This window comes from Dromaius novaehollandiae, chromosome 18 (assembly GCF_036370855.1).
Source record: "Dromaius novaehollandiae isolate bDroNov1 chromosome 18, bDroNov1.hap1, whole genome shotgun sequence".
Taxonomy (NCBI): Eukaryota; Metazoa; Chordata; class Aves; order Casuariiformes; family Dromaiidae; genus Dromaius; species Dromaius novaehollandiae.
Genome location: NC_088115.1, coordinates 8,819,836 through 8,834,006, shown reverse-complemented (window position 1 = coordinate 8,834,006; position 14,171 = coordinate 8,819,836). Strand labels below are relative to the sequence as shown.

General features: G+C 50.4%; 1 protein-coding gene across 1 annotated transcript in view; it reads left to right on the top strand.

Moving 5' to 3' along the window:
• The window catches only part of MYO15B (myosin XVB), a 48,715-nt gene that overhangs the window by 27,471 nt on the left and 7,073 nt on the right, over nucleotides 1-14,171 (top strand). The window contains exons 30-54 of the mRNA XM_026098885.2: nucleotides 493-565; nucleotides 999-1,205; nucleotides 1,314-1,393; nucleotides 1,594-1,691; nucleotides 1,883-1,970; nucleotides 3,381-3,494; nucleotides 3,921-4,021; nucleotides 4,577-4,789; nucleotides 5,295-5,391; nucleotides 5,739-5,888; nucleotides 6,186-6,375; nucleotides 6,510-6,600; nucleotides 7,210-7,435; nucleotides 8,972-9,087; nucleotides 9,647-9,706; nucleotides 9,953-10,028; nucleotides 10,553-10,671; nucleotides 11,126-11,244; nucleotides 11,716-11,857; nucleotides 11,983-12,094; nucleotides 12,418-12,578; nucleotides 12,816-12,928; nucleotides 13,044-13,125; nucleotides 13,371-13,443; nucleotides 13,821-13,897. Of these exons, the coding sequence (XP_025954670.2) occupies nucleotides 493-565; nucleotides 999-1,205; nucleotides 1,314-1,393; nucleotides 1,594-1,691; nucleotides 1,883-1,970; nucleotides 3,381-3,494; nucleotides 3,921-4,021; nucleotides 4,577-4,789; nucleotides 5,295-5,391; nucleotides 5,739-5,888; nucleotides 6,186-6,375; nucleotides 6,510-6,600; nucleotides 7,210-7,435; nucleotides 8,972-9,087; nucleotides 9,647-9,706; nucleotides 9,953-10,028; nucleotides 10,553-10,671; nucleotides 11,126-11,244; nucleotides 11,716-11,857; nucleotides 11,983-12,094; nucleotides 12,418-12,578; nucleotides 12,816-12,928; nucleotides 13,044-13,125; nucleotides 13,371-13,443; nucleotides 13,821-13,897 (2,978 nt within the window). The remainder of the gene's footprint in view (nucleotides 1-492; nucleotides 566-998; nucleotides 1,206-1,313; nucleotides 1,394-1,593; nucleotides 1,692-1,882; nucleotides 1,971-3,380; nucleotides 3,495-3,920; nucleotides 4,022-4,576; nucleotides 4,790-5,294; nucleotides 5,392-5,738; nucleotides 5,889-6,185; nucleotides 6,376-6,509; nucleotides 6,601-7,209; nucleotides 7,436-8,971; nucleotides 9,088-9,646; nucleotides 9,707-9,952; nucleotides 10,029-10,552; nucleotides 10,672-11,125; nucleotides 11,245-11,715; nucleotides 11,858-11,982; nucleotides 12,095-12,417; nucleotides 12,579-12,815; nucleotides 12,929-13,043; nucleotides 13,126-13,370; nucleotides 13,444-13,820; nucleotides 13,898-14,171) is intronic.

Below are 14,171 nucleotides of genomic sequence, written 5' to 3'. Positions count from 1 at the left end.
TCCTGAGCGACGGGATTCTTCTGGATTGGGGCCCCTCTCGGCAGAGGTTGCTGTCCTGGTGGTGCATCTCTCCAGATCTAATTTTCCTGTTACTGCATAGGCCCTATAGCAGCATCCAATGTCTTTGTTACGGACTTTCTGAGCCTTTCTCCCCTCCCAAACATTGGCTCCTGCTGCTTCCTGAGTGCTCAGAAGCTCTGCAGACGGGGCACAGGGCATCCCTCCTCTGGCTTGTTAGTGAGGGGAGTGATGGCCCAGATGAGCCACAATATTGTGAGGGCTTTCAGCTGCTGGATTGGAAATTCTTTGAGATGTGCCATGAAACGGTGAATGTGCTCATGCAGAGCCCTTCGTCTGCTTTCCGTCCTTGTGGGCCACTTCAGGAGTGTGTGAGGCTTTTCAGCTGGGCTCTGCCTGTGCTCTCCAGTGCTTAGGTGTTGCTTAGGGCCTTGCCAGGGGCTGTGTGCACTGACTCTTTCTTTTCTGGGCTAGAGGAGAAGTTCTCAGCAGAAGTGGAGTCCTGGATGACCGGGGAGCAGTATGCAGGCTGGCTCCTGAATGCAAGGTACTGCCAGAGGATGGGAGAAGATCTGGGGCTATGAAAGAGACCGGCTTAAGAGTTCAGATCGGTCAGGGCTGCAGGCCACAGACAGTACGGTCAGATGTGGAATAGCCACTCCTTTCACCCTCCCAGTACATGCTCATTCCCACTCCCTTCCATATGTGTGCATAGACTGAAGGTTTCCCTAGGAGCAGAGGACTCACAAATATGATCTATTAGAGCTGCTTCAGAGAAAAGATGCAAAAATTGGACAAATCTTAAGTGATTCTAGTTTCTTCCTGACCTTGTGTGCACATCATTGGTTCACACCCAGAAGCTTAAAGACTTAAGCAAGGATAGACAAGGCAAGAGGAAATTGAATGCAGTGTTTCCCTTTCTCTTTCTTTCCCCATGCCTGCCCTGCCATCTTCTCTCTCCTTCCTTTCCCTGTTACCAGGGGCTGTGATAAGAGCCCTCGAGGGTGGTCTGTCTCCATGTTCACCGGCAACACGTGGCAGGATCTGCTGGGCTGTGACTTTGTGCTGGACCTCATTGGAGAGATGGAAGAGGCCAGGAGCCCCAGCAACCCCTCTCAGTCCTCAGTCACATATCCCATTGCCCCCGAACGAGACAGAAGCTTTCTCCAGAACTCTGCCCTGGATCCGTGAGTCATCTCATCCTCCTGCTCCAGCACTTCTGGCCCTGTTACCCAGTGGCCCATCTCTTCTCACATCACTCTGTGCTGTCCTCATCTCATTTCTGCCTTCAACAGGATCCCCCCTGCTCCAGGCATCCAGGCCCCTACCTTCCCACCACCTAGTCTGCCTCCAAACTTCAACCACCCCTACACAGGTGAGCTCCTGCCCAGGACTATGGATAGCATTGGGAAGGGTCAGGTGAGTTCAGGACAGAGAGGGAGAATGGTTGACTTTTCTTCATGAAAAGTAAGAGTAAGGTGGGGGTTCTGCTCTAAAACATGGCTGTTATATAAGGGCTGGAAAGAGAGGGATGTTCCTTACCTGCCTTGTCACCAGACCCCTCTCTGCTCTTAGATGCAAGATTCAGAGATGACCTGAGGACTCCTGTGGGCTTGGATCACTACGTGGATGATCTCTTCAGCCCTGTGCTGCATCAAGGTTCCAGGGTACCAGTAAGTTTCTTGATGTTCCCTCTTCCCTCCTTTCTCTCTGCAGCTCTCCTCTCCCTGTGACTCCCTTCTCAAGCATTCCTCAGTCTGACTGTTCACTCTGCCTTTCCTCACCTCAGATAAGCGTTTGGATGGTTCCCCCACTGTGAGTCCATTTATCTGAGCACAGACAACTCTGTTTTTTATTGATGCAGGATATGGAGAGCAGAGAGAGTCTGACTGGCCGCATGAAAGGAGGTGGGAAGATTGGACCCACACAGAGAGGAATCTTTCCTTCTACAGGTCTGTAAGGGGATGGGGACAGCTAGGAACACCTGTGCTTGAATGCCTCAAATGCTAATTATTGCATGGGGTCAGCTGATTCATGAAGAGCATTGGACTTCCAGCTTAGGTAATTAGAATTTGCGTTCCTCCCTCCCAGGTGCTGGGAGACACAGACGCTTTGGAGAAGATACCTAGTTACTTGCTTTTAATTTCTCTCCTGAGTTGGTCTAGGGCATAAGGCAGCAGATAGCTTGCCTCTGACCCAGGCCACCTCTTCCCTAGGCCAATATTTAGAAGTCCTTCATTCACTTTCAGTGCACCTTGTACTTTCCCAAAACAATTGTTGCCTTTCCCAGGTGAGGGTTTTAATCTTTCTTATTGCTTCTTTACAGACTTTTCCATCATCTCTAGCTATTCCGTGGGTTAGTAAGTCTGAACCTTGTAGAGGTTCTGGTTTGTGTGTTTGGCTTCTTTACTTTTCCTTGTTTGTGTAGAGCACAAGACTCAGTTATTTTCAGCAGGGTGGAGTCAAACACCACTATATTAATGGCACTGAGAAATCTGCGTGTGTAGGAACACTCCCAACTGTTTCAGAAAGGAGGGGATTGTCCTGTTCATGTCTGCAGTGAGACTGGAGCTATTTATGGCTATTGTAGAGACTGTGGGGCACGACTGTAGGCCCTGTTTCAGATCACTGGCATGAGACTAGTTTGTCACTCGTGGCTACTTATGTCATTCTCACTGTGCCACTGAGAGAATTTTGTGCCCTTTGGCCAAATGTGGAATTGTGCCATTCTCACTGTGTAGACCATCATGATTCAGAAGACCTATGCTGCATGCTGACTCACGCCGAGCTGACACTGATCTCTGTGCCTCTTGCCCTGCTGGCTTTGCTCGGTGGGATTTCTGCTCTGCGGCCTCATGTGGGTCCTAACTGCTGGGAGCAGAGAAATTCCCTTCTCCCCACAGTACCTTCACATGCTATTCAGTTCAGCCCAGGCCAGGGCTCATTATTCATTCACCCATGCTATCTGCTTTAAAGAGACCCACATGGCTGTGGCACTTCCAGAGGTCTTTGCCCATTATTCGAAAGAAACCCTTCTCTGTAATCATACATGGGCAGGAGGTATCTATATGCTTAGTCATGAAGGATGTGGTGTCCTAAGGTTGCAGAAACAGGGTCTGATTCCTGCTAATGAAAAGCTTGTCAGGCCACACGTTTCTCTTTGATTTCCTTTTTCACCTGAGTTTTTCTGTGTATCCTGCCGTGGATGAAGAGATAAGCCCTTCATGTGTGTCTGTGCTTGGCGTGTGTGGAGAGAGAGAACCAGAGGTATCGAGCCTATGTGTTGTGTTCTGCAGGACTGATCAGGGCTTTCTGATCTGGGATTCCCCAAAAGCACTGTGCATGTGCCTCTTTGCCTCTAGGCCTCCCTGCAATGATGCAAGTACCAACTTACCAGCCTATGCCTGCGATGGCGGGGATGATGCCAGCATCCATGCCCATGATGCCAGGGGTTGGTGGGATGGCAACTATGCCAGGTAATAACACAATGTTTCAGTAACTATACAGAGGAAGAGAGTGGAAGGGCTGGCATCCTAATGGAGCCTGTGCATTGGAATATTAGCAGTATTCTGTCATCATAGCACTTTAGACCTTTCATTGGAAATCACAGACTGTGATCAGGAGGTTCAGCAGCTGCCGCTGCAGTGCAGCTACCTCTGGAGTGTAGTCCAGCAGCTGTTTGGCAGCTGTGCAGCCACACGTTAGTGTAGCGTGATCTGTGTTGGGGCTGAAACCAGGACCAACTGTTTCAGAAACAGCTGAGCTGAATGTACAGCCGTTGCGTAGCTCAGCTCTGTGAGACAGAAATGGGGCCAGGCAGGCTGCTCTGGGCTGATGCTCAGGCACAGGGGGGAACGATGCCTGTGGGTGTTTGCACATATGTGTGTGTCTGTCTTTCGCAGCCATGGTTATGCCCCAGGCCCAGCCCATGGTTCCAGCTGTAGATCCAAATCAGTTAGCAGCACAACAGCAAGCCTTTATCAACCAGCAAGCCATGCTCATGGTGAGTGGAAGGGACTGGGTGGGAGAGGCCCAGGAACTGGGGAAGAAAAACACGCTAGCGTATGTATGCGAGCCGTGAAAAGATTAGCCATGCTTCTGCCTTGGGCCTGCTCTGTAGCACTCTGTGCTTATGTGCTGGGAGTTAGGTGTGTCAAGTTGGGGTTATTTAAGACTGCAAAGCTGGGAAATCCCCTCTTTGCCCCTTTGTGTAGACAGGGACATTGAAGCACCACAGGGTGAGAGAGAAGCAGGGGAAAGAGCAGGTCCCAAGATGCCTCAGCTGCAATTCCCAAATGCATTTAAGCTGGATTTGCTAGGGATGCAAATCTGCAGTATTCTGCTTTCTGCACAAAACCCTGTGATGGCAGGAGGGCCCCAGGCTGTATCACTGTTAGCAGAGTCTTTGGTGCGTTGTCAGGAGCTCTGAAGGCCTGCCTTGTCTGTAAAGGCAGGGGACAGGGAAGTTGTGATTGCTAGTGAAAGAATGGGGCAGCCTGACTGATAGCTGCTGTTTGTGAGGCCTAGGGCTCACGCACACTGCAATTCCTTCCTCCAGGCCCAGCAGATGACCCTTCAAGCCATGGCCATGTCTCAGCAGCAACAGCAGCTACAGCAGCGACGGCAGCAGTCTCCGGAGATCTCAAGGCCAAGAGTCTCAACTCCACCGCGACCCCCAGTCACTTCCCCTAAACCCAAGCAGTCTCCCAGCAGCCAAAATGTTGCACAGCCGCCGAAGGCTCCAGAACCTCCAGCTCAGGCGGAAGAACCGGTACAAGGAACAGAGGGTGGTGGTGAACTGGGTTTTCATGTCATACTTTGTGTTTGCTCTGCTCTCCTTCCACTCGGGCAGTGGTTCGGCAGAGAGGAGAGCAGAGAGCTATGCTCATCTATGACACTGAAGCCTTTCAGACTCTACGTACTGAGGCTTTAAGATACCAGGTCAAACCTTGGTGACATCTAGGTCTGTGGAGGGTTGGCTGCAGTACTGGCCAATTCATTCCCAGCTGAGCTGAATTTCAATGAGGTATATAGGAAATTCATCACTTTGAATTCTTTATCTACCAGCAAGCTGTCTTGGGGCTGTAACATCCTCCTCTGGACTTGGTTGATGTTTGCTTGGGTCAGAGACCGATCTCTTGGGACACTGCCAGATGGGGAGAAGTTCTGTGTCAGGGTCCAACCCTAGCGATGAAGGTCATCTCTTGAGTTTAAGGTCACTCTGGAGGTGTCCCTGCCGGCTAGTACTAACTGACCATGTTGTGAACTGCTTTCAGGTGTTTGACTACAGGCAAGACCAGTTCTCTGACAGTGAAGATGATGACTACCCTCGGGAGACTTTCCAGCAGAAGAGAGAATATTTCCAGAAGAAGGGTGAGTCTCTACCACGTTGGGAATTTCACTCATCATGGCATCTTGCTCTGCAGCCTCCACAGCATAACAGCAGGGTTCCCTGTCTGGAATCCAGCTGATCCCTTCAGGAGCTTGTGGCACTGCATGTATCAGGAGCTTTATGTGCCTGTTCAACTGGCTGCAGTTAAGATTGTGAGGCATTGAGTTGCCAGTTTTCTAGAAATTTTGGGCTTGTGACTGCCACACTCTCCTATGCCCTTGGAAAGCACAGGCTTCTGCTGACTGATGCAAGAGAACCAGGCAGCCCCATGCCAGGGGCTAGGTGTTTGTTATGGGTTTAATGAGCTGGGCTCCCCTTTTCTGTGCAGGACAGCAACAGATCCGAGTGAAGAAAGTCAGGCTTCCTTCTAAAACCTGGACTCCTCCAGCAAATCCCCAGCCAAATCAGGAAGAGGAGAAGGAAGAGGAGGAGGAGAAAAGGAAGGAAAAAGAGAAGCCCAGCCCTAAAATAGAGGCAGGTAAGATGACATGCAGTGGAGACCCAAGCAGGCTGACAAGCAGGAACTTTCAGGAGTGAGCATCAGCCCAGGGATATGGCTGGAGAAGGAAAGGATCTGGCTGTTCTGTGAGTCTGCATCTTGAGAAGAGAGGAGCAAGAGAAAGGCCTGGGCTTTATAAAGTGGGATGTCAAAGCAAGGCACAGGAAGGCCAAGGCTAGTCAGGCCAGAAGTGAAAGGGAGGGACCTTCAGAGGGGATTAAGGGCTTTGTCCTGTGCTTTTGCTGGTCTGTTGGTTAAAGCTCTCATCCCCAATAGCTCCTGTTCCTGTCTTGCCACCTCCTGAGCCAAAGCCAAAAAAGCAGACACCAACAGCAAAGAAGGAGTCACCTGTAGTGAAGCCTTCAGGCCCTGAGTCACGGCCTGCACCCAGCCGGGAGATCCGCAACATCATCAAAATGTACCAGAGCAGGCCAGCCCCTGAGCCACAGCCCATCGAGCCTGTCAGGTGAGAGGGTGGGAGCCACCCAGGTGGGCAGGAAGGGAGATGAGGGGGGACCACATCTCAGCGCTGCCGCATGGCTCCGTTGTGGCCATGACCCCTCTGCAGCCCCAGCGACTCTGTTTTCCCTTGTCTTGCAGGAGAGTGTCCAAGCCGTTTATGAAGAAGAATGATCCCAAGAATGAGGCTCTGGCCAAGCTGGGGATGATGAATCTCCAGTCTCCCAGATCAGTGAGTTTCTTCCTCTCTGATTTGCCAAGAGCTCAGCAGAGAGAGCCTGTGTATGTAGCCTCCAGTGAGTTGGGAGCTATCTGGTACTGCGATAGGAGCCGAGTGCTTTCTTTTTTGGCTACAAAATAGTTGTGGGCTCAGAGCCCGTGGTACTGCCCATCCTCGAATGCATTCTGGTCTGTAAAGTTCCTTCAGAGAAAGGATGAGCTCATCCATTTCCCTTGGAGAAAGGCCCTGAAGCAACAAGGCTTATTGTGGTATATTTAGGGCTGATCTGAAAGAAAACAGTTCAAAGAGAACTATTTTTGTGTGCCCCACATTTGGTCCCAAGGTCCTGTTGATGTCTTCTCCCCCCTCTTCCCCCCCCCCCCCCCCCGCCTTTCCAACTGGAGGATGGAGTCTCAAGTACTTGGTTCTCTGCACCTGGATTTGCTCAATCCTCATCTATTTGTGATTGTACATTGACTTGCAGGTTGCAGTACCCCTGCTCACACAGGTCTTGCGTACAGAGCTGGGCTGCTGCCCTGAGGATGATTTCTGACAGCAGTGTCAGGGCAGAGCACAATGGTGCAGAGAATGACTGTGCTGAATGGTTTTGCTGTCTTGCAGCCATCCCCTGGGCCACTAGAGAAGAGTCCCAAGGGGATGCCTCCACCTGCCCCACCAAAGAAAGGCTCAGCTTCCAGCTCCATCAAGGAGAAGCAGATGCCTCTCCTGTCCATCTTTGGTGACCCGCCAAGTACTCCTCCAGGTTCTGAGACCCCTCCTGCTCCCCCGCCTTTGCCTGCGCCTTTCCTGCCTGGGGACCGAGGCCGGCAGGAATCTATAGGGAAAGGTAAGCGCTGACTTTGTCAGAGTGGGTTTGGTGGGAGATGGAGGGTCAGATTCAACCCAGTGGCCAGGGCACGAGGAGAGTCACAGCACGCGCCCTCTTGTTTGCTAGCTGGCCAAAGACTGAGTGGGCTCTGGGGAGAGGCCTGAGACTGTGTGAAATCAGAGATGCTGTCAGCACAGTCGCTGGCCCAGCTCTAACTCCTTACTTTCTTCCCAGTGCAATGCAGGACGTCAGACAGGAATGATGAAGGAGGGGCTGGGTTTTTCTAAAAAATGCAGCTAAAAATAAAAAGGACCTTTGGGCTACAGCTTTAAGTCCAGCCCACAACACATTTTATTGCATAGTTGTTTTATCAAAGCTGCAATTCAAGGGACAGACTTTGGACTAGGGAGGAATGAAAAGGGAGGTGTTCTACCTTCTACAGTCTCTGGAGGGTCCTTAGAGACAAGCTAAGGAATGTGGGTGTGTTTCTCAGAAGGACAATGGGAGCCTGGGAGATCCTTGGACATTGGCCACATAAAGTATGTCTGGATGCTGCCCACCTGAAAAATGGGGTAGCTAATGCTTCCAAGCAGTGTTTTGAAAGTGTTATTCCATCCTAGGTTTTGCCTCTGAATTTCATTGGGAGCCTAGGGCCATAATTCATTTTATACTTTATTATTTTGGACACATGTACCACCGTCTTTTAAGTTGTTTCAAATACTCACCAGCATCGCACTTTGTAACGTGCAAAGAGCCCATGCACATTCCTGCAGGCTTACATCCTGCAGCAGCTTCTCTGATATAAAAGAATTGCCCTATTATTTCTTTCCCGCTTTTTTAAAAAAAACGATGTTTAGGAAGTACTGTGAAAGCAAATTTAGGTAGCTGGATTAGCCTCAAAAATCCCTACATTCTTTTTAATAGGGATATAGAAATGCCTGCAGAGTGGGATCTATTACATTTCTTGACCATCTATGAACTCCAAAGTTTAAAAAGTTGTGACTGCTTAGATGAGGACATTCCTACCTTGTAAAGGAATGCTTTTGAATGATTGCCTTCAAACTGAAATCTCTAATATCTCTCCTGCAGAGAGAAAATCCAGTGCAAGTACTAGGTGCCTTGGGCCTGAACCTTACAGTATGCAAACTTGGGAGAACTTTTGTGACCTTTTGAATCCTTCAACAGTCGTTTTATAGTGATATAAACTGAAAATGTGTCTGAAAATGTGAAAATGTGTCAAGCTTAAGCACAGTGGCAATATTTTGTCTGGGATGCTGTGTGCTCCATGTCTCTGGAGTGCTTCGTTTTTATCCTGAGCACTGAACTTTGTGGCTGGTACAGCAAGTAAAGTGCTGTTGGAAATGCTGGTACTCACATGAGGACTATTTTGTGCACGCGTTCACATTAGCTCATCACTGACCTTGAAGAGGGTTCCTGAGAGTAATCTTCCGTGAGGCACGTGGCACTGTCCCCTTTCTCTTGGTAGGGCAGAAGGGAGAAAGGTGACTCTGTAGTCACCAAAGCCCATCTTTACTGCTCTTTCTTCCTACCCAGCCTCTACTGTGACAGTGGCAGAAGATGATGGTATCAAGACCCAGCTGTACAGACTCACTGCCAGTGTCAGCTTCTCCTATGTTAACCCTGCATGGAAGATCTTTCTGCGCAAAGAGGTACAGTCCATTTGCTGAGGGCCTCGTTGTAGGGGGAAGGAGCTGGTCCCACAGTAGGTTAAAATCTGCCTTTGCCCATGCACCTGCTGTGATGTTCGAGTGCAAAGATAGTTCTGGGAGGAGGCCACATGACACAGGAGTGGGAGTTAGGGGATCATCAGGCAGTTAGAGCATCAAGGTCCTACTGCACCTTACTGAATCTTGTGCCTCAGTTTCCCTACCTGTCCTGACCTTCCTCTGTAAAGAACAGAGAGATCTACAAATGAAGTGAATCTGTTGTTACCTGCTGCTTTCTCTTCAAAATATTACAAATGTGTTTAAAATCAAGTGTTGGAGAATGCACTGAACTGAGCAAGGTTCTCCCTGTGGTCTTACCACTTTATTTCTGACCCTTCACTTCTGGTTCTTCTGTTCACATTCACCATGTCCCTTCTCCCACTGACTTTAGAGATGGACTCACTCCTCTCTGGCAATAGGGCATATAGATTACAAAACATCCCTGGTGAGCTATTTCTGCAACCTCTGTGACATAAATGTTGCTTTTCTCCTCCTCTTGCAGGTGTTTTACCCCAAAGAAAACTTCAGTCACCCTTATTGTCTGAATTTGCTGTGTGAACAGGTATGTACTGGTGTATGACTCGGGGCCCCTCACCTCTGCACTGGGGGACAAAATATTACATAATAACACTGCATAAGCTGCCTTCACTTCTGCATCCATAGTCGTATTGGTCCCTTCCTCAGGGCCACCTAGCCAAGCCCCCACTCTCTTCTCTCTGATACCCAATCTGTTTTACAGCGTCACATGCTCGAACACACTCAGCTGTGGCCATTTGCATGGAGCACTCTCTGTTTCCTTCCTCTGCAGATCATCCGTGACACCTTCTCTGATTCCTGCCTGCGGATCTCCAGGGAGGAGAAGCGCAAGATGAAAGATCTACTGAGTAATTAACAGTCCCATCCTCCTTCCCTCCCTGTGCCCACCCCAGCTCCTGGTTTTAAGTGAGAAACAGGCCTCCGAGCCCTTTCAGGCAGGACTTTGTGCAGAGGAGAAATGTTTATCACTGCAGCAAGAAAGCACATTTGTGTGTGCTGTGTAGTTCAGTGTAGGAACATTCATTTATTCCAGATGGCCGGAACATGGCCCCAGAATTTCTCTGAGCCAAGGAAACTTAGTTCTGATGTGCTTATTGTGGAGGGAGAAAACTGAGGCACACAGATGGGATTTTGAAATGTCTTAAAATCCATCTGTCTTCTTTGACAGGAGCTTCATGCAGAGGGGGACAGACACTAGTAGTAGACTGGTGTGTGCAAGTAGTGTTAGTTCTTCCCATCACAGTGTCCTTTTGCCTCTGCATGCTGTTTGCTGCCCCCAAATCACTAAGAATGGTGTGAATGAATCCCTGGGCAGAGGAAGGCTTGCCACTTTTGCCTTGCTGAGAAAACATCTGCTTTGTATCTCTGCTAGTGGAGTTTCAGGTTGGTGCTGATGTCCAGTCCATTCAGGAGGATGGGATAAAGAAGAGGATTGTACTGGCTGCTCGGGATAACTGGGCTAACTATTTCTCCCGCCTTTTCCCAGTTCATGTGAGTCTTAATCGTCTCACCAGACCGCGGGTTTGCTGTGGCTGTGTGGCTCTGGTTCATATGGGATGTCTTTGTGTTTCAGCCGTCTCTTCCTCCCTGGCCACACATCACTCACTCTTCTGTGCTTTCTCTACCTTTCTCTTCACTTGCATATTTTCTTTGCTCTCATGCCCTAATCCCTGCTCCCTGCTGTGATATAAGAGTACAAAGCTCCCTGCTTGGCAGCTTCCACTTGAGTCTTTGTCCCCATGGTTCTCCTATTTGCCTCTCTGCACCCTCAGACTCCTGCTCCTCTGTCTTCCTTTACCTACTTTCTCCATTTGCCAGGCTGCTGCAAAAATGTTGCTGTTTGGCACCCCTGCCAGCCCAGGCGTCTTTCCTGGTACAGCATGGAATATGTGGCAGCATGTTCCTCCTCTGCTGCGTCCTGCCTACTACCGCGTTTCCTTTATAGGGTGAAAATGGAAGTGACGTTCAGATCCTGGGTGTTTCTCACCGGGGCCTGCGGCTCCTGAAGGTGGTAAGGGCGGCTGGCTATACTCCTGAGCACCTGAAGATTCTTTGCAGCTACAGGTGAGCAGAAGGGCACTGGTTGCTGCAGGAGGATCGTTTGTGACTTGCAGGTTGCTTTTAGAGTGGTCAGTCAGTGGGAGGCAGACTGAATGGGCGAGCTGACAAGTTCCCTGGTTGTACTGTGCTCTCCAGAATTGTCTCCACCCTGCCGTGACTCACTGACCCTCTAATGAGTTTGGTGTTTTCCTTTCCTTCCCACCTTATGCTTTGCTTAAAATAAGTGAGTGCTAGGCCTGATTCAGCACCATGTGTGGCATCAGAAGGAAGGTCCTCAGAGTGGTACAGCAAAAGCCATCAGCAGCCCACAGTACTGCTCTTTATTGTTATGAGCATTGGTGAAAGACCACCCTCTGGAGCATGCTGAGGCCTCTCTGGCCTCCTCAGAGCCCCATCCCCATGAGCTGCTGGCTGCAGTTCAGGCAGACCCCAGCTCTGGCAGAAGCAGCCTGAATGTGCTGGCTGTGTTCTCAGCTTTGCAGATGTGCTGTCGGTGGAGCTGAAGGGCAGCAATGCCCTGGAGTTCTCTCTGAAGACAGAACAGCTCTTCCTGCGCTCTGCAAAGGCTCAGCACATCAAGGCCATGGTGGAACTCTTCATGCAGGAGCTGAGGCAGGTGAGGCACTGGCTATGGTGCAGCAGGCAATGAAGGTGGTTTCCCCTGTGGCTCTGACAGGGTGATAGTCCAAGTCCCTTGCACCTTGGGAACAAGATCTGACCTCCCTATCACTTTTTTCCCAGGATACCAACTACGTTGTTGCTCTGCGCAGCTATATCACAGATGACAAGAGCCTCCTTAGCTTCAAGAAGGGTGACCTCATCCAGTTACTGCCCATGCAAGCCGTGGAGCCAGGTGAGGGAGTTTTCCTGAGATCTACAGGAAAGATGGGGACTGGGTTCAAGGGCCTGCTGGACTCATGGAGCCCTACATGGTGCTATCAAGCAGACCAGAGGAAAGCAGACTGTTAAGGGCTGACATTGTCCACCTTTGGCTCTGCCACTCTCTGATCGTGACCCACTCTGTTCCTGCTGCCACAGTTGTAGCGAATGTTGCCTCAGAATGGCAGAAAGCCTGGTCAGAGACTGATGCTCTCCTTTGTCTGTAGGATGCCTTACTGCTTCTTTCTCTTTGTGGCTGCCATGGAGCCTGACTGTTTCTCTCCCCCGTCTCTGCAGGTTGGCAGTTTGGCTCTGTTGGTGGCCGCTGTGGTCTTTTCCCCACCAGCCTGGTGCAATTGGCTGCAGCCCCTGATTACCTCAACGTCAGCATGGACAGACATGGAAGGCTGCGGAAGAGCATGAAAGCTCCCATGGAGAGCAGGAACACCAGCAGGGAGGTGAGATGTCTTTGGGGGACTGAAGGGGGACATGGCTGGGTGTGTCCAAGGCCCTAGTAGTGTCTTACATCCAGGCTGGGGGAAGGAGAAGATTGCTTAATCTTTGTAGATGGAGGCCCACCAATAATGGGGGAGGGAGGCACCACACACAGGTGAGACCTGCTCAGGTCTTGCTGGTGAGGAGAATATGCACTGCATCAGCTGACCTTCAAGTGGTTTTGGTGCCTGTCCCTGCAGAGCTCTGTTCCCAGCCTGACATCAGAACCCAACAGTATCATGCTTGTTCCTGTTGGTGATCATTACACCATGATGGACTTCGCCACAGCCCACTTCCGAGAGGCTCAGTCCATGTGAGTAGGCCATGGTCCTTCCTGCGCAGGCATATGGGCCTGTGTAGCCTGACCTATGCCAGCCATTTCTGTGTGTATCTCTTGGACTGGCTAATGTTTTCTGCCCTCTGGCTAGGCTGAGATGGAAGGAGATGTCTGCTGAAAAGAGGATGTCTGGTGAAGAGAAGAGTGCAGCTGATCTAGTCCGGCACACCAAGGTGAGCCCAGTCTCTCCCCATGGCTACAGCTGGAATCCCAGCTGTAGCATTGCTTCTGGCTTTTCTCCAACATGGTAAAAGTGTGCAGGGCAGATCCTTGGTTGCAGTCTCTGCAGAAGTGTAGGTGCCCCCTATTCTCCAGTGCTGCATGCAAGCTGTTGGGAGCTTGTGTCCTTCATGAAGCCTGCAATGCAGCTCTGTGCTGATCTGCCTCCCCTCTCTACCCCTCTGCTCTGGCCCTGCAGGTCCCAATCCAGGAGTCTTTGCTCCGGTACTCTGATAGTGAGCTGAATGAGCTGGCTACAAAGAACTTCATGAGTAAGTATCTCCCCAAGATGCAACACAGCAGAGGCTGGAACAGGGCTGAGCAAGACGGCCCTGGTGGCCACACACAGACACCTTGGGGTTCAGGGTGGGGAATGAAAATTGTGAGAGGAGAGCCCCTCCTCAGGCACTTCTGCCATTGATAGCCACACGCATCCTTGCTGGAAGCACACAGCAAAATACACTGCCTTCAGGGCATAGTGTCCAAGATCACACACTGCCTGGGTGATGCCCCACCCAGAAAGTATGTCCAGTGCAAGTGTAGTAATAGTCTGTGGAGCAGAAAGACCTTCAGGATTTTGCTAGTCTACTGCCTGCCCCATGGCAGAATCAGCTCTGCTGAGACCTAAATGCTAGCCATTGCTTTGCAGCTCTAATGCGGTTCATGGGAGACCAGCCAAAACTCAAGAACCAGAATGAGGTTGAATGCATTTATGAAATCCTTCAGGTTTGTGACTTTTCCTTGGGCAAGGTGCTGAAGCACCGATGGGAATGAGGGGCCAAGGCCTTGCAGGGAAGGCAGAGAGCAGGGGGAGCCATAATACACCTCCTAGGTGAGAAAAGAAACTGAAACAAAGAGGCTTTTTAAAAATTGGAGAGGGATGTGTGTGCAAATGGCTTACCTGGATATCACTCCCTGGATGGGAGCACAACCTGCCACCTTCTCTGGGCCCAGATAGCACTAGAGACCAGAGGTTGTAAAGTCTCAGCTTTAAGCTATG